Below are 24,454 nucleotides of genomic sequence, written 5' to 3'. Positions count from 1 at the left end.
TTAACTTTACAATATTGTATTGGTTTTGCCTTATATCAAAATGAATCCGCCACAGGTATACATGTGTTCCCCATCCTGAACCCTCCTCCCTCCTCCCTCCCCATACCATCCCACTGGGTCATCCCAATGCACCAGCCCCAAGCATCCAGTATCGTTTATCGAACCTGGACTGGCGACTCGTTTCATATATGATATTATACATGTTTCAATGCCATTCTCCCAAATCAACCCACCTTCTCCCTCTCCCACAGAGTCCAAAAGACTGTTCTATACATCAGTGTCTCTTTTGCTGTCTCATATACAGGGTTATTGTTACCATCTTTCTAAATTTCATATATATGCGTTAGTATACTGTATTGGTGTTTTTCTTTCTGGCTTACTTCACTCTGTATAATAGGCTCCAGTTTCATCCACCTCATTAGGACTGATTCAAATGTATTCTTTTTAATGGCTGAGTAATACTCCATTGTGTATATGTACCATAGCTTTCTTATCCATTCATCTGCTAATGGACATCTAGGTTGCTTCCATGGCCTGGCTATTATAAACAGTGCTGCGATGAACATTGGGGTACACGTGTCTCTTTCCCTTCTGGTTTCCTCAGTGTGTATGCCCAGCAGTGGGATTGCTGGGTCATAAGGCAGTTCTATTTCCAGTTTTTTAAGGAATCTCCACACTGTTCTCCACAGTGGCTGTACTAGTTTGCATTCCCACCAACAGTGTAAGAGGGTTCCCTTTTCTCCACACCCTCCCCAGCATTCATTGCTTGTAGACTTTTGGATCGCAGCCATTCTGACTGGTGTGAAATGGTACCTCATAGTGGTTTTGATTTGCATTTCTCTGATAATGAGTGATGTTGAGCATCTTTTCATGTGTTTGTTAGCCATTTGTATGTCTTCTTTGGAGAAATGTCTATTTAGTTCTTTGGCTCATTTTTTGATTGGGTCATTTTGGAGGAATCAACCTGCCTGACTTCAGGCTCTACTACAAAGCCACAGTCATCAAGACAGTATGGTACTGGCACAAAGACAGAAATATTGATCAATGGAACAAAATAGAAAGCCCAGAGATAAATCCACGCACATATGGACACCTTATCTTTGACAAAGGAGGCAAGAATATACAATGGAGAAAAGACAATCTCTTTAACAAGTGGTGCTGGGAAAACTGGTCAACCACTTGTAAAAGAATGAAACTAGAACACTTTCTAACACCATACACAAAAATAAACTCAAAATGGATTAAAGATCTAAACGTAAGACCAGAAACTATAAAACTCCTAGAGGAGAACATAGGCAAAACACTCTCCGACATACATCACAGCAGGATCCTCTATGACCCACCTCCCAGAATATTGGAAATAAAAGCAAAAAATAAACAAATGGGACCTAATTAAACTTAAAAGCTTCTGCACAACAAAGGAAACTATAAGCAAGGTGAAAAGGCAGCCTTCAGAATGGGAGAAAATAATAGCAAATGAAGCAACTGACAAACAACTAATCTCAAAAATATACAAGCAACTCCTACAGCTCAATTCCAGAAAAAAACTTATTTTTATCTTATAGAAGAATCCATCTTGAAGAACAAAATCCATGGCTTTGCTATTAGGGGCAACATGGTTTAAAATATAAAGGCATTTAGTTTAATAATCACTCCTATTAAAAGATACCTTTTTTCAAAAAATAGGTTGTTTATTACAAAAACATGAAGGAAAATTGAGAGGAGTAAAGATTAGGCATTTTGGAGACTTCCTTGGTGGCTAAGACTTTATGCTCCTGAAGCAGGGGCCCCAGGTTCAATCCCTGGTCAGGGAGCTATATCCCTCATGCCACAACTAAAAAAAAAAAAGTCCCTCATTCCACAAATGAAGATCGAAAATCCTGTGTGCTACAACAAAGACCCTGTGCAGCCAAATAAATAAATAAATAAAAAATAATATGTATTAGACTATTGGAGCACAGAGATGCCATACTTACTTTAAAAAAAAAAAAAAAATAGGCATTTTCGATTTGTAGAGATCAACCATTCATAAGCAGAAGAATCATAAATTTGATATTAATGAAAAGGTTTGTTGGTCTACTAAAATTAAATGGTAAAGACTTCTTTGGACAACTCTGTTTGTCAATTGATATCTCCAGTGTCAACAGACAAAATTAGTAAAAAGAAAAGTAAAACAGGTTAGCCTCAGCAATGGAAATCCAGTAAGATTATGTAGTTGAAAACCAAACACACCAAGGTTCATCTTTTCCTTAAATCTTTCCTTGTCAAATGTAATTTATTAACCTTTAAGCCCCTCATAATTGAAAATTAGAGAAAAACATTTTAGTATACATTTAAATTTCTATGTGTGTGTGCTCAGTTGCTCAGTCGTGTCCAACTCTGTGATCTATATATTTTTTTAAATGCTTTAAATGTGTATGCATGCGTGTTCAGTCACTTTAGTCATGTCCAATTCTGCAACCATAGGGACAGTAGCCCACCAGGCTCTTCTGTCCATGGGATTTCCCAGACAAGAATATTGGAGTGGGTTGCCATACCTCCTCCTGAGGATCTTCCTGACCCAGGAATCGAACCTAAGTCTCCTGCATTACAGGCGAATTCTTTACCACTGAGCCAATAAAAAGGGATGCTCACTCACTCGTGTCCAACTCTTTGCGGTTCCATGGACTGTAGTCCACCAGGCTCTTCTGACCACGGAATTCTCTAGGCAAGAATACTGGAGTGGATTGCCATTTTTTTTTAACTCCAGGGGATCTTCCAACCCAGGGATCAGATGCAAGTCTCTTGCATCTCCTGCACTGCATGCAGATTCTTTACCACTGAGCCACCTGGGAAGCCCTATGCTTTTATATAAAGACATTCAAAAAGAAAGCGTAGACTGTAAGTAGCCTGGCACTTATAGAACATGAATACATAAACATCACATCTCAAACCCTAAGCTACTTATGATAAACACCTACATAAAGGACAAAAACATATCATTTTACCCAGAAAAAGGTGTAAGATACATCACTGAGGCTATTATTTATACCAGATAGAATTTAGGTCCTTGGACCAATCGTATTTTTTTTTTAACATAAAAAAGTTTAAACTATGCTTCCCTAAACTTTTTATTTTAAGAATATAGAGTTTTGCTTGTTTTATCTATCTAACATAGTTGTGTTCATTTGTTACCAGGTCACAGAAATGTAAACAGAAGTATCAAACAATGGTTTATTAAATAACATGGTTAGAAAACAAATTAGAACCAGAAAATAACAACATTGGTCCCTAATTTCAATTCTAACCTATAACTGTGATCATTCCCTCAAAGGAAGAAATTTTTCAAATAAATATTAAAAGCTAGTGAATTTTAAGGGGTATGCCACCCCGAGATATTAAGTACTGAAAATGAATCAGCACAAGGAAACAGGAACAAAGCAGTAGTGTTACGGTGCCACCCACTGGCTAGAAATCCCCATAGCAAATATGAGAGCCAATCATAAAAGAGAAATTATTGAAATAGGAAGGAAAATAATATTGATGATTCTAATTCATGGTTAGTATCAGAAACTTCTAACAAAACAGAATCATCCGTATTATTTTAGTAGCACAAAGAAAGAGAGTAACTCTTAAAATGCTAACAAGAATTTTATTAATTTTGAAATGCCAGTCTACAATCTCCAAATACTAAGACTTTATCTCATAGTCAAAACAATTAACATATAAAATGTCATTTTAGCTATGTAGCTAAATATATGAAGACACGCAATCAAAAGATGCACACGTGCATTTCACTGCTAAGAAAGAAATTATAATATTAATAATATATTCAAATGTTAATGAAATGGTGTTAACCCCACTTTTACCTTTATCAGGGAAGTAACAAAATACATGAAACAAAGGACATGTCTAAAAAACTGGACTGAAAAATATGTTTCTCAAAAATTCTTAAGGAAAGGGGAAAGGGAAAAAGTCCTAAGAAAGACCATTCATAGAAACTAGTAAAAAATAAATGTTTTCTTTAAAGTACAACAGCACCATTAAGTCCAAAAGATATTTACCTTAATACAGTCTCCATTTTGTCCTAATGACATCCTTTTGTTTTTCTAAAACAGTTCTTTTCTTAAATGCTAACATTCTTAAAATTTCAGCATAAAAAATATTTGAGTTACTTCTCCTCAAACACAACCTTCCCATTAAGACTCAGAATAATATATAAACCTTGACATCAGTTTATAGTCCATGGGACCCTACTGAATGTTGATCTCTAAAGACCAGATTTCAGAATTTCTCTATAGACATGATCTGATCTTCCCTAATTAGAATTCATGAATACATTCCAGGCAGTCAGGACAGGCATCACGTTTTTTGGCTTGATGGTGATTATCGCCTGGTCTGCAAAAGCCAAGGTCTTCACTCACTCATAGACGATTGATTGCAGATAAGAACATAGTGAGAAAAGTCAAATTCCCACAAACATAAATTGCTAACACCACCTTTTTAAAAACATAACCCTAAAAGAAAAAAAAATGAGATATGAAAAAAGGAAACTCCGATCACTAAGGTTTGTGCCAATAAACAAGAAGAAAGAACTTACTTCTGCTTCAGCTGCGGTAAACGACTGGAGGATCTGAATTCTATCATCATCCAGTATTTCAACTGTCAAGAATGAGAACAAAAGTTTGTAAGGCCAGTGGGTATGCAGGTAAACTCATTCTCAAAGAAAGCTCTGATTTGGAGCATTGGCAATTTTCCAAGATGTACATTCTTGCATTTCAAGTGACCAAATGTTGCAAACTTCTTGCATATTTAAGGCTCTTACAAATCAGGTCAAGCTGGCTACAGCATACATGTGAAAGGACTTTTTTCTAGTCAGAGTTCTAACAATCCAAGTGTTAAATACATATATATTTTTTAAATAGCAAGCCATAATCTAGTGGTTATCAAAAGTCCCTTTAGGGGTCAAACCCTACACAACATTGTAAATCAACTATACCAATCAAAAAAAAAAAAAAAAAAAGGACTCAAATCCTATGTATGTTACCCTATCAAGACCCAGAAAACGGTAGGACAGTTTTTACTACTCAGTTCCAAGAAAGCTGCTGAGCACACACACTAGACAACAAAGAGGTTTTGTTTTTAGGAGGCCACCTTAGGACACAGAGGAAGTTAGCCTAGAAACCAGGCTAACATGTCACTGATTCTCTGCTAATCTCTCCACTACTAATGGCTACAGGTATCTTACCCTGCCTGGCACTGGGGCCAAAATGGACCTTGCCACTAGAGAGCACTGGCAAAGTATTAAGTCCTTCTCATGTAGCACGCTGGTTAGCTAGCTATATATAATGCAGATGGCAACTTAAGTGATAGCACTCAGGAAGTCTGTTGAATAGGTAAAATTCATCTGCAGCTTTGCCCTGTGTTGACTATGGATGAGCATCTCATCCTCCTCCATCTCAGGGATCTCTCAGCTCCAGTTATTTAGGGCTCTCAGTTCATTCTAGCCCCACGTCAGAGCAGCATGCAAAGTAAAAAAGTACTTACAAAGAAGGCATCTTCCCTAAAAGCTTCCATCTTTTCCTTGCATTTTACTCACAAATTCTAATACTAATGAATATAAAAAACAAAGGCAGAAAATTTCCACTATTTTTATCATAGACTGAATGATGGAAATAAATTTTTAGTAAGATACTATGTAAGAGTCAACCATTAGTGTTGAGAAACTAATTATATTCCAACAGTTTGTATAAAAGTGATTCTACAACACTGCTCTTTGAGCAGGTTACCTTTCTAGAGAGTCGGTAAGCATGTATCTCCAGAATAATCTCTGTCCCAACATGCCAGGCTACAAATCCAATCATTGCATAGGTTTTCCATGGGCCAGGAAGATTCAGTCCTGGCAAATCCATTCCCAGGAACATTGCTGCCACTACATTTATAAGAAAATACACATGTTAAAATACAATTCAAGAGGTAACTATGTATGTGTGTGCATACATGTGTGAATTATATCAAGTGAAATATACTAAAAGAGTTTATGAGATGAATTAGATTAATAATTAAGACCAAGTAGTTAATTTAGTCTTTATTGTAAGACTAGAAAGGCTAAGATGGGAAATTATAATTACAATCCACCAAATGTTAAGAAAGAGGTGCCCAAAGTTTTAAGTCTACAATGAAGGAGAGGGGAGAAGTATGGAAGCCACTTCTGACTATACCTCCTCTTCCACGATTTCTATAGAACATAGAAATGTGAGGGCAGGAGATCAGCTTAGGTATTTATCACATAAAGCATCACAAGGAGACATAGATGTAAAGAACAGACTTCTGGACTCAGTGGGAGAAGGGGAGGGTGGGATGATTTGAGAGAATAGCATTAAAATATATACATTGTCATATGCAAAATAGATGGCCAGTGCAAGCAAGTTTGATGGCTGAAGCAGGGTACCCAAAGCCAGTGCTCTGAGACAACCCAGAAGAATAGAGTGGGGAGGGACCTGGGAGAGGGGTTCAGGATGGGGGGGGGGAACACATATATACCAGTGGCCAATTCATGTTGATGTATGGTAAAAACCATCATAATATTGTAAAATAATTATCCTCCATTAAAATTAATTAATTCATTTAAAAAATACTACAAAATCATACTTGACGTTTAAAAAACACCTTGCCCTGGAAGGTACCATTCCCAAGGAGAAAACCTGGTGACAGAGGGCTGGGTCCCCAAGCCTGATTCAGCCCAATCCATGACAGACTCTCAAGCTGAGCTGCTTATATATTTGGTCATCAGCATAACTTATTCTGCTGGCAAAGGCAAACACTAAAAAGAAGTCTTAAAAGGAGGGTTTTAAAGTCATTTTTAAAACCTTGAAACTGAAATAATAGCTTAAATAGTTACCTCTAGAAATTGCTTTCTGGATTTCAATGCTTAAGACTGATTTCTCCTCAACAACCAATTACTCCAGTTACTAATGTATCTAAAAATCATTTAAGCCAAATTACAACTTGCAGTATAAACAATTTTCAATTATATATGAATAAGTGGCATCACAATTACTTACCTGCTATTATTCTAGCAGCTGTTCCCATACTCCAATGAGTCCAGTTAAACATTTGCCTTCTACCAAATAAAGAACCAGTCAGTATTCTTTAAAGTGATGGAACTACAATAAATTCCCAAGAGAATAAAAAGCATGTAATTTCCCTTATTGCTTAGGCATCAGCTATCTGAAATACATTTTAAAACCTTTTTAAGTAAATATAATTTATCACTGAATTTTATAAAATGCAAAAAAAAAAAAAAAAAATTGGCTTGCCAATTAAGGATATCTACCTTAAGGGCATTAATAAATAAAGACTACAAGTACCTTGGGTCATGTAAAGGTGGTCTGAAAGCTGCCAAAAGAAGCTGAAGAACTGCTAAAACCATCACTATAAAACCAAGGTATGGGTGATAACCTGCATGCTGAACAAAGATACATCATTTTAATGGTATTAATCCTGCCCATCAAATCTGCAAATTAAAAATAATACACACAGAAGCAGTTTCTTAGGGCTTTTCTCTAGCCATAAACATTTAATAATAATAATAAACACTGTTCACTGAGTGTCTATGTCAGGCACATACTTTATATACATTATCACTAACGCTCACTCTGATGCCTAATGGTTAGTTATCAATATCCCACTTCCACAAACAAGGGAACTGAGGCTTAAGATGGTGAGTAATGTACCCAGGTCCACATAGTGCATAAATGGTTGTGATGGAATCCAATCACGGAATGCTGCACCCTTCCACCAGTACCTTAGATGACCGCTAACACCAGCACCGGAGAAGGCAATGGCACCCGACTCCAGTACTCTTGCCTGGAGAGTCCCACGGACGGGGGAGCCTGGTGGGCTGCCGTCTATGGGATTGCACAGAGTCAGACACAACTGAAGCGACTTAGCAGCAGCAAAAGCAGCAGCAGTAGCAGCAACACCAGCACAGCCATTTGAAGCCCACCAAAGACTAGTTTTCATTTTAATACCAAAGAAAGGCAATGCCAAAGAGTGCTCAAACTACTGCACAACTGCACTCATCTCACACATTAGTAAAGTAATGCTCAAAATTCTCCAAGCCAGGCTTCAGCAATATGTGAACCGTGAACTTCCAGATGTTCAAGCTGGTTTTAGAAAAGGCAGAGGAACCAGAGATCAAATTGCCAACATCTGCTGGATCATCGAAAAAGCAAGAGAGTTCCAGAAAAACATCTATTTCTGCTTTATTGACTATACCAAAGCCTTTGACTGTGTGGATCATAAGAAACTGTGGAAAATTCTGGAAGAGATGGGAATACCAGACCACCTGACCTGCCTCTTGAGAAACCTATATGCAGGTCAGGAAGCAACAATTATAATTGTACATGGAACAACAGACTGGTTCCAAATCAGGAAAGAGTACATCAAGGCTGTATATTGTCACCCTGTTTATTTAACTTCTATGCAGAGTACATCATGAGAAACGCTGGGCTGGAAGAAGCACAAGCTGGAATCAAGATTGCCGGGAGAAATATCAATAACCTCAGATATGCAGATAACACCACCCTTATGGCAGACTTTATTGACTATGCCAAAGCCTTTTACTGTGTGGATCACAATAAACTGTGGAAAATTCTGGAAGAGATGGGAATACCAGACCACCTGATCTGCCTCTTGAGAAATTTGTATGCAGGTCAGGAAGCAACAGTTAGAACTGGACATGGAACAACAGACTGGTTCCAAATAGGAAAAGGAGTACGTCAAGGCTATATATTGTCACCCTGTTTATTTAACTTCTATGCAGAGTACATCATGAGAAACGCTGGACTGGAAGAAACACAAACTGGAATCAAGATTTCCAGGAGGAATATCAATAACCTCAGATATGCAGATGACACCACCCTTAAGGCAGAAAGTGAAGAGGAACTCAAAAGCCTCTTGATGAAAGTGAAAGTGGAGAGTGAGAAAGTTGGCTTAAACCTCCACATTCAGAAAACGAAGATCATGGCATCTGGTCCCATCACTTCATGGGAAATAGATGGGGAAACAGTGGAAACAGTGTCAGACTTTATTTTTGGGGGCTCCAAAATCACTGCAGATGGTGAGTGTAGCCATGAAATTAAAAGACGCTTACTCCTTGGAAGGAAAGTTATAACCAACCTAGATAGCATATTCAAAAGCAGAGACACTATTTTGCCAACAAAGGTCTGTCTAGTCAAGGCTTTGGTTTTTCCAGTGGTCATGTATGGATGTAAAAGTTGGACTGTGAAGAAAGCTGAGTGCTGAAGTATTGATACTTTTGAACTGTGGTGTTGGAGAAGACTCTTGAGAGTCCCTTGGACTGCAAGGAGATCCAACCAGTCCATTCTGAAGGAGATCAGCCCTGGGATTCCTTTGGAAGGAATGATGCTAAAGCTGAACCTCCAGTACTTTGGCCACCTCATGCGAAGAGTTGACTCATTGGAAAAGACTCTGATGCTGGGAGGGATTGGGGGTAAGAGGAGAAGGGGATGACAGAGGATGAGATGGCTGGCTGGCATCACCGACTCAATGGACATGAGTCTGAGTGAACTCTGGGAGTTGGTGATGGACAGGGAGGCCTGGCATGCTGTGATTCATGGGGTCGCAAAGAGTCGGACACGACTGAGCAACTGAACTCAACTGAATAAAAAATAGTAATAGCAGTGACAAAATTATTTTGTTTAGAATGTGCCCGGAACTCTTTTAAGTGCATTCAGTTAATTAAATATCAACCCTCAGAAAGCCTATGAGATAGATACTCTATTATCTTCATTTGAGTAAACTGAGGGACAGAGAAGTTAAGCAACTTGCCCAAGATGTCTCAGGTAATCAGTGATGACTGCTGCTAAGTCACTTCAGTCGTGTCCGACTCTGTGCGACCCCATAGAGGGCAGCCCACCAGGCTCCCCCATTCCTGGGATTCTCCAGGCAAGAACACTGGAGTGGGTTGCCGTTTCCTTCTCCAATGCATGAAAGGGAAAAGTGAAAGTGAAGTCGCTCAGTCGTATCAGACTCTTAGCAACTCCTTGGACTGCAGCCCACCAGGCTCCTCCACCCATGGGACATTCCAGGCAAGAGTACTGGAGTGGGGTGCCATTGCCTTCTCCGATCAGTGATGACACGAGGATTCAAATCCAAGGGTCCAGCTATAGAATTATGCTTTTTACCTTTTTACCACCCTTGTCACAACTATGAAGACTACAAGCTACGAAGTTTATAAAGTAAGCATTACACTTGTCACAAGTACCTGGAGAAAATAAAGTCCCAATGTCTCAAGTCATATCAGAAAATCTTCATAATTTCCTTTAAAAAATAGGTTGACCAGTCTAAAAATACTTAAAAAGCAGAAAGGAGGTTTCCTAGTAATATCTATGACCCAAGATTCATCCATATTTACCCTTTTGGCAACAGCCCAAATTGAAATATCAAATTTTGATATCAAAATTTAACTGGCTGTTAAACTAGAAGAGTATACTGGAAACTCAGACTCTGACCTTAGGTACATCTCTGATTCTCAGTAAGCCTCATTCATTCATTTGATAAATATTTACTGACATGTCACATACCAGAATCTGATCTGAGTGTTATAGATACACTAACAAACATACCCATAAATATCCCATCTCTCACAGAGTTCACATACTAGTGTGAGAAGACAAAAGAAAAAATACATTATTTAAGTAAATTATATTAAATTACATAAGGTAAACATTTCTTTAGAAAAAAAAAATAGAGCTGAGCAGGGCTCTTTGAGAAACTATGATTTAAGCAAAGACTTGCAGAAGGTAAGGGAGTAGAGGACACATGACCTAGGAAAAAGAAAGAATCTTTGTAAAGACTACAAATCAGTAACATGCTGAGAATTAGCCAAATATGAAATTAAATGAGCTAAGGTTGAGCAAAGGAAGAGGAGACCAATCCAGAGAGTAACTGGGAACCAGTGATAGAGGACTTTAGCTTTAACTTGGGGTAAAACTGAGACATTAGAGAAACCAGTCTGGGACATAGGAATGATATAATCTGATTTACATTTTTAAAAAATCACTCTGCTTCTTGATTGAAAACAGATTGCACATGGGCAAGGGTTGAAGTAAAGAGACCAATTAGGTACCTGTTGTAACAATTCAGGCAAAAAGATGATGTTGGCTCAAATCCACAGAGTAGCCAGTGATGGTTAAAAGTGCTTTTATTTGACATGTATTGCCAATGGGATTCCCTGATGGAATTGACACAGGGTGTGCAAGAGAGCAGAGTTAAGAATAATTCCAAGGTTTTGGCCCAAGAAGGGAACTGCTTGAGATGTCTTGGACACACAAGTTGAGTTTCTGAGTAGCCAGCTGGATGTGTGAGTCTCCAAGTCAGGGTAAAGGTCTAAACTTGAGATCCACATTTGAGAATAAGCCTCCATTTCTTCTTTAATGACATGGGATTATCATCAGTAACGACTTTATTTGAAGTTTAACTTTGATAGCACATGTAAAGCACTTAGCACAGCTGCTCACATAGTAGGAATACAACTAATGTTAACAGTGATAGTCACAGTATTAGAGAAAACCACTTAAAGTGTTCGTGTTCCTTAGATATCATGCTTTCAACTTTCACCGTTCTATAGTGAGAAAACTCATTAAAGCTACATAGTATATAGTTAAAATTTGAGACTGTCTAAAAACACATTCCACTACCAAGTAATCTGCACTAATATTCTAACTCCATCCCTGACACCAGCCATGTGAAACACTCATCAGATGATTCAAAAAGGAGAGAAAGAGGGACATGAAGATATATCTTTTCATGCATCATTTGAGAAAAAAAGCAGCAATCTCCTTTGGCATCAAAATGAATTTTAAACATATGAATATAATAAAAAACATTCTGTGTAAGATCTACTTACCCAGTTCCAGCCTCCTCTGTAAATAAAAGGCAGAAGGAAAGCAATAAAGGTGAGGGCAGAAGTAGTGAGCATGAGAGTTCGATGCACCTGCAAGAGTGAAATGACAAATGAGAAGAGAGCGAACACAAAAGAGAAAGAAGCTGGTGTAACCATGAAGATCACGGGCTGAGATCCACAGAAGGTACCCATTCAGTTGACATCTAACCACAGTTCATTGTCAGTTTAAAAAAAAAATCTTACTATACCATTGAACTTTAAAGAAAAGTCTAAGCTGCCAACCTCATCACTCAAAAGCATCTGCCAAGACTTCACCTGCACAGAACAGCAGGAATGGATATTTTCACACACAGAGAGCACCTACCTGCCAAACTCATTTCCTTCCAAACACATTTATTAAGTTCCACCACCAAGCAAAATGGTTACATACAATGAAACTCCAAGGAAACAGAAAGTACTGTTTCCTGGGGAGGTTGGGATTTAATTCCGCAGATAAGAGAAACATATTTGAAATGTATAATTCATCATTCAAACAAGGAGAATACTGAGAGTGAAAATGGGCACTGATACTGGATTATTCCAGGATAACTGGTGCAAACCAAAACTACCCCAGAGAATGCAGGACCTATGGTCACTAAATATAGTGTAAATATACACACATATATAGTCACCAGAAAGTAGGACCTATAGTCAGGCAATGTGCGCAGATATTATAGCTTTGAAGACAGTGGAGGACTTGAACTGGTTGAAAGGGAGACAAAGAGTTTTCCAGTTGGGAATATCCACGTGAGAAGAGGAAAAAGAGAGAGCGAACAATCAAAGGCAGAGACAGACAGGAGCAAGACATACGACAATCAGTAGTGAGAACAAATAAAACAGATTAACACTGCCAGCCAAAACTGAGAAATGATATTAGACAAGGTAAATCTTAAAAGCTACAAATTTATATGAAGTTTCAATAATACCTTCTTCTAAAGTCAAAACTGTTACAATAAGCAATATTTTTTTTCTACAAGCAGACATGCACATTCTATCTCAACACATATCTGTTGATCTTTCACTGTATACGCAAATATCCGTCCTACATGACAAATGAAAGGTAAGGTTTGTTTTATTTTGTTTTGAGGGTCAGTTATTGACCCTTGCCCATGTTTCTATTAAAAGACTGCTTCCTCATCCCCCAGGGAAGGGACAGCATGAAAAAGGACACTTTCAATTTCTTTTCCCACCTACACAGGAAATACATAATCTTGACTGATGAGTCAAGGCTGTATATTGTCACCCTGCTTATTTAACATGCAGAGTACATCATGAGAAATGCTGGGCCAGATGAAGCACAAGCTGGCATCAAGATTGCTGAGAGAAGTATCAATAACCTCAGACATGCAGATGACACCACCCTTATGGCAGAAAGTGAAGATGAACTAAAGAGCCTCTTGATGAAAGTGAAAGAGAAGAGCGAGAAAGTTGGCTTAAAACTCAACATTCAGAAAACTAAGATCATGGCATCTGGTCCCATCACTTCATGGGAAATAGATGGGGAAACAGTAGAAACAGTGTCAGACTTTATTTTTGGGGGCTCCAAAATCACTGCAGATGGTGACTGCAGCCATGAAATTAAAAGACGCTTGCTCCTTGGAAGAAAAGTTATGACCAACCTAGATAGCATATTAAAAAGCAGAGGCATTACTTTGCCAACAAAGGCCCATCTAGTCAAAGCTATGGTTTTTCCAATAGTCAGGTATGGATGTGAGTGTTGGACTATAAAGAAAGCTGAGCGCTGAAGAATTGATGCTTTTGAACTGTGGTGTTGGAGAAGACTCTTGAGAGTCCCTTGGACTTCAAGGAGATTCAACCAGTCCATCCTAAAGATCCGTTCTGGGTGTTCATTGGAAGGACTGACATTGAAGCTGAAACTCCAGTACTTTGCCCACCTGATGCTAAGAGCTGACTCATTGGAAAAGACCCTGATGCTGGGAAAGATTGAAGGCGGGAGGAGAAGGGGATGACAGAGGATGAGATGGTTGGATGGCATCACCGACTTGATGGACATGAGTTTGAGTAAACTCCGGGAGTTGGTGACGGACAGGGAGGCCTGGCGTGCTGCAGTCCATGAGGTCACAAAGAGTCGGACAGACTAAGTGACTGAGCTGAACTGACTGATGAGTGAGGGATTGCCTAACCTTCACTAGCCCATCAACCAGAGGACGGACCGCTGCTTTGCAGCATAGTGAGCAACCAGTTTCTTTCTTCTGCTTTGCTGCCTTCCTGGGCTTTCCTGATTGTTCAGCTGGTAAAGAACCCACCTGTCAATGCAGGAGATGCAAGAGATGCAGGTTTGATCCCTGGGTCAGGAAGATCCCCTGGAGAAGGAAATGATAACCCGCTCCAATTTTCTTGCCTGGAGAATCCCCATGGACAGAAGAGCCTGGTGGGATACCAGTCTATGGGGTCGCAGAAAGTCAGACACAACTGAGCATGCATGCACTGCCTTCTTGGACCCATCTGTACTCAGTGCAGTGGGTGAATGCTCTTCTAATCTTCTTTTGCAACTAGACATGTAACTCAAGATCACGTTACATGCACTCAAGGTCTGTGTTCCAAAAAAACACACATGGTAATGATACATTCTCCAACTCAGCCTGATCCTTCATAAAGCTGTCTTTATTTTTATCTCCATCAAGTATCTTATGTCTATTCTCAGTTGGTTAGGAAACCAAAGGGCAAAGAGAGATTATAAGGATTCCAAAATTACAACTATAACCATCCAAAAATCCACTTAATTCATGTGTTTTCATGTTGCAACATTCAAGTAATATGGAAATTGCATTAAACTATTTCTCCACCTACCTGAAACCAAGCTGCATCACCAAATAAAGCCTTTGACCAAACAGGTTTGAAGAACCGGGCAATCAGTACACCTACACTAACAGTGGTCATCCATGCCACAAACATTAAGGCACCTATAGGTAAGAAAATGCAATGGTTGACAACACAATCTAATCAAGCTATTTCTTAAATGACCAATCCAAATGCTTAGAAAATGTAAACAATCAACAAGACATTCAGCTGACATAATAAATACAACCTAAAGATCAATGCTTTTACCACCACTACTACTTCTAATAGCCAACACTTTCAAAGCTCTTATATCATGCCAGGCACTGTCTCCAAGTACTTTATGCATATTAATCTAACTGATCCTAACAACAATTCCTATAAAATATTTACAATTATTATTCCAGTTCTGCTATATGGGGAAGGAAAGCATAGAGAAGTTAAGTAACTTGCCCAAGGTTATAAGTCAGAATTTGAATCCAGTCTTTTTTTAATTAATTGTGCTCTTAATCATTACACTAATACAACCTATCTATAGTTTTCTCAGAATCGTCTCACATTTTACTCCTAAAAATAATGGAAAACAAATAGGCACATTATTTCTGAATCCAATTACTGCTCAACTAGAGCTACTAGTAGAAGTGAAATAACAACAATAAAGATATTTTCAAGTTTTACTGAAACTCCCACTAGAATGGATAATTCTGAGTATATAAAGGTAATATACCAATTAAGGAAAGTCCCCTGCCAGTATTAATATTTTATAAAAGTAGAGTATAGTACAGTATACACTTACACTATTCTCCTATTTTTAACCTCATTTTTCAACAATAACTGGACTGCTTTTCAAATGAAATCAATTTTTACTTGTACAACCAGAGTACATCAGAGCCTTATTTCTAGGCTACTGCTCTTCCAACTTGATTCCCTTCATTTTAAGTATGTGATACATAATGATAGCACTGAGTTACTTTGTATACCCTCAAATTCTTGTACATTGACCAGTTCTTCAACAACAACAACAAAAATTACATCTTTGAAACCAAGTGAAAGTGTTAGTTGCTCAGTTGTGTCTGACTCTTTGCGACCCCATGGTCTATAACCTACCAGGCTCCTCAGTCCATGGGATTCTCCAGGCAAGAATACTGGAGTGGGTTGCCATTCCCTTCTCCAGGGGATCTTGCCAACTCAGGAATCAAACTCAGGTCTCCAGTATTGCAGGCAGATTATTTACCATATAAGCCACCAGGGAAGCTTTGAAACCAAACTACTATTATAATTAAACAATCACAATCGCAAACTACTAATTTATTACCATTTATTTTAATAAATGGCATAATTAAAGTCTCATAAAAGTTAATTCACCCAATAATACTCAATCCTGGCTGCAATTAGAAACTAGTGTACTTTTTAAAAATTCTATTGATAAATGCCTTAAAAGCTCCACTGGTGATTTTAATATAAGTCAGGGTTAAAACCACTGAAATAGCCCTACTCTCTTTTTGTGAAAAAATAGTAAACATTAAGATAGATAATGCTACCTGCAAATGTTGTTGCCTAAACTTAGAAGATTTATGGATATTTGCTAAATTGTGCCTGTTATCCTTCTCAATCTAGCCAGCATTAAATTTATCCCACAAAGTTAAGTTTATTCCACAAAGTAGTAATAATATACATGTAACTTACCATGAACCTTCAGAAGGAGTAAAGAATGGGATCCTCCTATGTTCTTTGGATCGCCTGTCACATTGTATTTTTCATATGTAATCAAAGGTTGCTGAGAATGCTTATGAATTCGACCTGAAATTTTTTAAGAAAATGAAGATGAATTACTTTCTCAGGAGAGAAGGAATGGAGAGACAATGACATGGCTTGAAAACAAAATTTCTTAAGGTAATAAAAATAAATTTCAGTAGAGATGATATATACTATTATATACTGATATTATATTAATATGCAATGTGTATTAATATAATATTAATATATATAGCCTTAATATATTATAATAATATTCATTATTTATAAAATAAAATCTGTAATGTATAGAATTATTCCAGCTAGTTTGTTTATGTTGCTATGAATGGATGTGTGTCCATTCTGGGAATCAATCCTTCAGAAATATTCCCTTTTTAACCAAAGATATATACACAAGAATGTTCATAGAAACATTTCTTTACACTGGCCATACAAATTCAATCAAGCTAAATGTCCATCATTAGAAGAATGAGTATACAAATTATGGAACATACATAATTTTTAGAATACAAGTGTCAAAAAGAATTAAAATAATTAAGAAATTTGATATGGTATGAATCTTTGTCTCAAGTAAGTATTAGACCACAGACTACACTTCAATGACTTCCAAAAAGAAATATGTTTACAAGTTATTTATCTAACTAAAATTAAGCAAAATAAAAATTAACAAAAGAAAGCTAGGAAAAAGTGGTCCAGCTAGATACTTATAAAGCTCTTCTAAATAATCCTTAGGATACATAGGAGTCAAAACTAAAATTAAAAACCTTTTTAAACAAATAACAATGAAGGCACTTTATATCAAAACACAGGTGATATAATCAAGGTACTATTCAAAAGTTTTTAATCATTCTAAAGCATTCTCTTAAAAAAATTTAAGAAGACTTTGAAGTAAATAATTTAATTAAAGATGCATTTAAAATTACAAAACATAACCTAGGAAACCAGAAAAGAAGGTGGATTAAAAATAAATGAATGAAATTAACAAACTAATAAGTCTAAAAATGAGAAAAATTAATTCTGTAAAAGCCAATAAAATTGTTTTTGATAAATCTGACCACAAGATTAAAAAAAAATCACAAACAATATTAGAAATGAAAACAATGACATAGCTGCTGATATGAAGATATTCCTTAAAATTATATAAAAATGGTATATACAAATTTAAGTCAGCCAAAAATATTTCAAAATCTAACTGAAGTAGATGACTTTCTGAGAAAATCTAGAATTACAAAAATTGATCAAAGTAGTAGCAAATCTGGAGAATAATAACAATAAAATTTTATATAATTAGTCAAATATTTCCATCCCTAAGTCAGGCTGTTATGTGAATGAGTTCTATCATACAACTTTAAAATTTTTTTAACTTCAAAAATTCATGTTTATTTAAACTCTTCTTGAGTTCTTTCTATAAGATTAGCATAACACTGAAACCAACATGAGGCAGGCATGCACACACACAAAAACACACACAATCCCATAACCATACACCAAAAACACTTATGAATATAGATGCAAAAAGCTTAAATAAAATATTAGTGAATTATATTAATCTGCATTAAGGGAATAACAAGACATGACCGAGCACTTTCATCCCAGGAAAGTGAGAATTGTTCACTGTTCAGAAATATACATAAGTAATGATAAACTGTCATGTCAGTTGCTGCCTGAAAGACAGTAGATGAAATTCAGCACACACCCATGACAAGAACTCTTTGTAAAGGTAGGAACAGAATACATCCTAAACACAATAAAATATATCCCCCAGAAAAATACAATAAACATGAGACAACACTGAATATTAGAAGCAATCCCATAAAAATCAGGAATAAGACAAGAATATTTGCCATATTACACTATCATTCCACACTACTCTGGGAGAAGTAAGAAATGCAGTGAAACAAGAAAAGAAAGAAAACGAGGGCTGCTAATATCATTATTTGCACAAAACACAATGTTTTATCTAGAAAATCCAAGATATTAATTTGGAAAACTAGCTGGCTACTTTCAAGATAAGCATTCAAAAATCAATAACTTTCCTAAACATCAACAAATTGAGAAAATGTCAGAAAAAAAATTCCATTCACAATAGTATGTATTAGAAACTTATAAAATACCTAGGAACAAGGTAACAAAAATAAATAAGCCCTATAGGAAGACATGAAGAATACTTCAGGATCTGAATCAATGCAATTTCCCAATATATTCCTGGATAGGAAGACTCAAAGATGTTGATTATCCCACAAATTAATCTAAAATTTCAATTCCAATCATAAACCCAATAAGATTTTTAATGAAACTTGACAAATCATTTCTAAACTCTATCTAGAAGAGCAGATACACAAAGAGGAGGCAAGAATTCCTGAAAAAAGAAAGCTAGGAGGGGAATCATGCTTTATCAAAACTTACAACCTATTATTCAAACAGTACAGTAATAGACAAATAGATCGGTGGAAGAATAAATTAGAAATAATGTGATTTACTGACAGGTTTTTAGTGTATGATAAAGAGCCTTTAGAAACAGAGGAAAAATGGACTGTTCAAAAACTAGTGTTTGGACACCTGGTTATTCATTTGGTGAATACAATTATATCATGTCTTGTTATACCAGAGAAGATCAGAGATAAAACAAAAAATGAGACGTTTTTATAATGAATACCTATAGACTAGTGTCAAGAAAAAGGAGACAATAGCTATCAGAAGCTACAAAAATGTCAAATAGAAGATAATGAAAAAAAAAACCTATTGAAAATGACAAGGAAGGCTTTGAAGAACCTAAAAATATTGGATTAGTACAGTGGTAGTATTAAAAACCAGACCACATTCTTAACAGCGTGAGAATCAAGTTGGAAGAAAAGTGTTTTAAAACTGAAGTACCATGGAGCCATGGACTAACATGAACGTAACCTTCATTAAAGCAGAAATCCATATAATTTTGGTATTCCATTGCATGGCTCCATTATAAATTTGGTGTTTTGCCTTAAGGGACATTGAGTTCATGTTTAGCATCCTGATGGCTCAACGGTTAAGAATCTGCCTGCAATGCAGAGGATGCAAGTTCAATCCCTGGGTCAGGAAGATCCCCTGGAGAAGGAAATGGCAACTCACTTCAGAATTCTTGCCTGGATAATCCCATGGACAGAGGAGCCTGGCAGTCTACAGTCCATAGGGTCACAAAGAGGCAGACAGAACCTAGCATATGCATACAATGCTTTCTCTTCACTTCCTGCAGTATTATTCCTAAATTGCCAAAATACCAGGTCATGTGATAATGGGGTCTCTACATTAATTATTTAAATTGGTAGATTTTCTCATTGTGAATAATTTATTCACACAGATGAGTTCTGTCTTTCAGTTCAGACTCAGCATTTCACATGATGGCTTATTTCACGATAAGACAAAGCTTTCTGAGGGTAAAATAGCAGTTAGAACAAGGTTTTAAATGGGTTTTACTAAATATGACAATACTTTTAACTCTCAATTATCTTTTGTTTGCTTCTGACCCCTTTTCCTAGGTGATTTCTCCCATTGTGGGTCATTTCTCAAGTTTTTCTTCTTATAGTAAAATATATATCTTGTTTCTTTTCATTGATCCAGTTTGTAAATGTGTGCTGAAAAAAATCAGAATATATTTATATAAATAGAATAATTTATTTACAGAGAAGGTTTTTTTCCTCACTGACATTGTGTTATACATTAACTCCATTTGTTAATACTATGCAAAACAACCTTGTTTACAAGGGAATTGGGTAAACATTTATACCATTTTATTCACTGCATTTAGTAGACATGAATGTTTAATAGTCATGTAATCATCATGATTTAGTAACTTGGAAGAATAGCTATGACAAACCTAGACAAGGTATTAAAAAGCAAAGACATCACTTGGCCGACAAAAGTCCGTATAGTCGAAGCTATGGTTTGACTTAGTTACTGAACATCATGATGTAAAGAAATGTGACAATATTTAGGTATCTGCTTTCTGAATGTTTCAAATTGTAATCTACAATCACTGTTGATACCCAGAGAAGAGAATTAAATTTCCTGTGAAAAGGTAAGAAAAATAAAACACCTCAGCAGTTAGAAAAAGAACAGAAAGATAGCTATATGCCAGCTTAACACCAAATATGAGGATAACAAGAAAAATTAGTAGAAAATGAAAATCTGAAAAGTTATCTGAAATCTGAAAACATTAAGCAATTTCATCTGTATATTAATATTGATCACTTTTGCTGAATCACTTTTGGATGAAGTGATATATTTGGATGAAGAAACTGGTTAATTTTTGTTTTTGCTAATAATGTAGTGTCCTTTGGAGCTTAGCATAGTCTGTAAGAATCATCAGAAGCTTCTGATTCAGCATCACAGTCCCTCTGACCTTCAGTCTGCATTACTAAACAATGTCTCCTGAGCTTGTCAAATTTGCCCAGGATGACCTTTGTTCTATTTATGTTTACATGGGTTACAGAGATATTATTGCTCTGAAAAAGGGTTTCAGCCTCATAAAGTCTCACTGTTTTTAAGCAGAGTGCAGCATATAAGTGATCCACACATATATGACCAGACAACAAATGGACTGAAACAATGGACTGGTTCAAAATTAGGAAAGGAGAACATCAAGGCTGTATGTTGTCACCCTGGTTATTATTTAACTTATATACAGAGTACATTATGTGAAATGCCAGGCTGGATGAATCACCAGCTGGAATCAAGATTGCCATCAGACATATCAATGGCCTCCGATATGCAGATGATACCACTCCAATGGCAGAAAGTAAAGAGGAACTAAAGAGCCTCTTGATAAGGGTGAAAGAGGAGAGTGAAAAAGCTGGCTTAAAACTTAACATTCAAAAAACTAAGATTATGGCATCTGCTCCCATCACTTCATGGCAAGCAGATAGAGAAAAAGTGGAAACAGAGATAGACTTTACTTTCTTGGGCTCCAGAATCACTGAGGACGGTGACTGCAGCCATGAAATTAAAAGACGCTTGTTTGTTGGAGGAAAGCTATGATAAAGCTAGACAGCATATTAAAAAGCAGAAACTTAGCCAACAAAGGTCCACATAGTCAAAGCTATGGTTTTTTCAGTAGTCATGTATGGAGGTGAGAGATGGACCATAAAGAAAGCTGAGCATTGAAGAACCGATGCTTTCGAATTGTGGTATTGGAGAAAACTCCTGAGAGTCCCCTGACAGCATGGAGATCAAACCAGTCAGTTCCGAAGAAAACCAACCCTGAATATTGATTGGAAGGACTGATGCTGAAGCTGAAGCTCCAATACTTTGGCCACCTAATGCAAAGAGCTGATTCATGAAAAAGACCCTGATGCTGGGAAAGATTAAGGGCAGGAGAAGGGGGAGGCGGAGGATGAGATGGTTGGATAGCATCACTGACTCAATGGACATGAGTTTGAGCAAATTCCAGGAGATGGTGAAGGACCGGGAAGTCTGGAGTGCTGCAGTCCATGGGGTCACGGAGTCGGACACAACTGAGCTACTAAACAACAACAAAAACAACGAAAGCAACAGTGATCTGTGGGGGAACTGTATTTTGTTCAGGGGAAGTGAGAAATAGATTTAAGGGCCTAGATCTGATAGACAGAGTGCCTGATCAACTATGGACAGAGGTTCGTGACATTGTACAGGAGATAGGGATCAAGACCATCCCCATGGAAAAGAAATGCAAAAAAGCAAAATGGCTGTCTGGGGAGGCCTTACAAATAGCTGCGAAAAGAAGAGAAGCAAAAAGCAAAGGAGAAAAGGAAAGATATAAGCATCTGAATGCAGGGTTCCAAAGAATAGCAAGGAGAGATAAGAAAGCCTCCCTCAGCGATCAATGCAAAGAAATAGAGGAAAACAACAGAATGGGAAAGACTAGAGATCTCTTCAAGAAGATTATAGATACCAAGGGAATATTTCATGCAAAGATGGACTCGATAAAGGACAGAAATGGTATGACCTAACAGAAGCAGAAGATATTAAGAAGAGGTGGCAAGAAGACACAGAAGAACTGTGCAAAAAAGATCTTCATGACCAAGATAACCACGATGGTGTGATCACTCATCTAGAGCCAGACATCATGGAATGTGAAGTCCAGTGGGCCTTAAGAAGCATCACTACGAACAAAGCCAGTGGAGATGATGGAATTCCAGTTGAGCTATTGCAAATCCTGAAAGATGATGCTGTGAAAGTGCTGCACTCAATATGCCAGCAAATTTGGAAAACTCAGCAGTGGCCACAGGACTGGAAAAGGTCAGTTTTCATTCCAATCCCAAAGAAAGGCAATGCCAAAGAATGCTCAAACTACCACACAATTGCACTCATCTCACACGCTAGTAAAGTAATGCTCAAAATTCTCCAAGCCAGGCTTCAGCAATACGTGAACTGTGAACTTCCAGATGTTCAAGCTGGTTTTAGAAAAGGCAGAGGAACCACAGATCAAATTGCCAACATCCGCTGGATCATGGAAAAGGAAGAGAGTTCCAGAAAAACATCTATTTCTGCTTTATTCACTATGCCAAAGCCTTTGACTGTGTGGATCACAATAAACTGTGGAAAATTCTGGAAGAGATGGGAATACCAGACCACCTGACCTGCTTCTTGAGAAACCTATATGCAGATCAGGAAGCAACAGTTAGAACTGGACATGGAACAACAGACTGGTTCCAAATAGGAAAAGGAATATGTCAAGGCTGTATATTGTCACCCTGCTTATTTAACTTATATGCAGAGTACATCATGAGAAACACTGGGCTGGAAGAAGCACAAGCTGGAATCAAGATTGCTGGGAGAAATATCAATAACCTCAGATATACAGATGACACCACCCTTATGGCAGAAAGTGAAGAGGAACTAGAAAGATTCTTGATGAAAATGAAAGAGGAGAGTGAAAAAGTTGGCTTAAAGCTCAACATTCAGAAAACAAAGATCATGGCATCTGGTCCCATCACTTCATGGGAAATAGATGGGGAAACAGTGGAAACAGTGTCAGATTTTATTTTTCTGGGCTCCAAAATCACTGCAGATGGTAACTGCAGCCAGGAAATGAAAAGACGCTTACTCCTTGGAAGGGAAGTTATGACCAACCTAGATAACATATTCAAAATCAAAGACATTACTTTGCCAACAAAGGTCCGTCTAGTCAAGGCTATGGTTTTTCCAGTGGTCATGTATGGATGTGAGAGACTGTGAAGAAAGCTGAATGATGAAGAATTGATGCTTTTAAACTGTGGTATTGGAGAAGACTCTTGAGAGTCCTTTGGACTGCAAGGAGATCCAACCAGTCCATTCTGAAGGAGATCAGCCCTGGGATTTCTTTGGAAGGAATGATGCTAAAGCTGAAACTCCAATATCTTGGCCACCTCATGCAAAGTGTTGACTCATTGCAAAAGAATCTGATGTTGGGAGGGATTAGGGGCAGGAGGAGAAGGGGATGACAGAGGATGAGATGGCTGGATGGCATCACCGACTCAATGGACATGAGTTTGGGTGAACTCCGGGAGTTGGTGATGGACAGGGAGGCCTGGCGTGCTGCGATTCATGGGGTCACAAAGAGTCAGACACCACTGAGCGACTGAACTGAACTGAACAAAGGAACTAAAAAATAAATTCCCTGAACTGATAATGTCCAGGTTGGCTTGTTTTGTTTTGCAGTTTGGTTTTGTTGCTTTGCACTCTACCAGTTAAAAAAAAAAGTCTATGATTTATGTATATGTTTGTTAATAAACATATTCATGTACTATTATTTTAATCTGTTTAACACTATTAAAATAGAAACTTTTAGTGAGATAAAATAAATCTAAATAGAAAGTTCTAGCTTGTTTTCTGTATCCCCTGGACTGTCTTACAATATGTACACCTTCGTTGGAAGAACACTGTCCTAGAGCACTAAGTTATCAAACCACAGTATACAGAACAATCCCCTGAAATGCTTGTTAAAATGCAGATTCCAAG

General features: G+C 37.3%; 1 protein-coding gene across 1 annotated transcript in view; it reads right to left on the bottom strand.

Annotated features, from left to right (window-relative positions):
• Nucleotides 1-4,355: 4,355 nt before the first annotated feature.
• FRRS1 (ferric chelate reductase 1) overlaps nucleotides 4,356-24,454 on the bottom strand; it is a 52,136-nt gene continuing 32,037 nt past the window's right edge. Inside the window, exons 9-16 of the mRNA XM_070364185.1 lie at nucleotides 16,436-16,549; nucleotides 14,762-14,874; nucleotides 11,915-12,001; nucleotides 7,350-7,447; nucleotides 7,044-7,102; nucleotides 5,770-5,911; nucleotides 4,580-4,643; nucleotides 4,356-4,496 (exon numbers count right to left, since the gene is read on the bottom strand). Of these exons, the coding sequence (XP_070220286.1) occupies nucleotides 4,404-4,496; nucleotides 4,580-4,643; nucleotides 5,770-5,911; nucleotides 7,044-7,102; nucleotides 7,350-7,447; nucleotides 11,915-12,001; nucleotides 14,762-14,874; nucleotides 16,436-16,549 (770 nt within the window). The 3' untranslated portion in view covers nucleotides 4,356-4,403. The remainder of the gene's footprint in view (nucleotides 4,497-4,579; nucleotides 4,644-5,769; nucleotides 5,912-7,043; nucleotides 7,103-7,349; nucleotides 7,448-11,914; nucleotides 12,002-14,761; nucleotides 14,875-16,435; nucleotides 16,550-24,454) is intronic.

This window comes from Bos mutus, chromosome 3, assembly GCF_027580195.1.
Source record: "Bos mutus isolate GX-2022 chromosome 3, NWIPB_WYAK_1.1, whole genome shotgun sequence".
Classification (NCBI taxonomy): domain Eukaryota; kingdom Metazoa; phylum Chordata; class Mammalia; order Artiodactyla; family Bovidae; genus Bos; species Bos mutus.
This window is presented reverse-complemented; position numbering and strand designations above follow the sequence as displayed.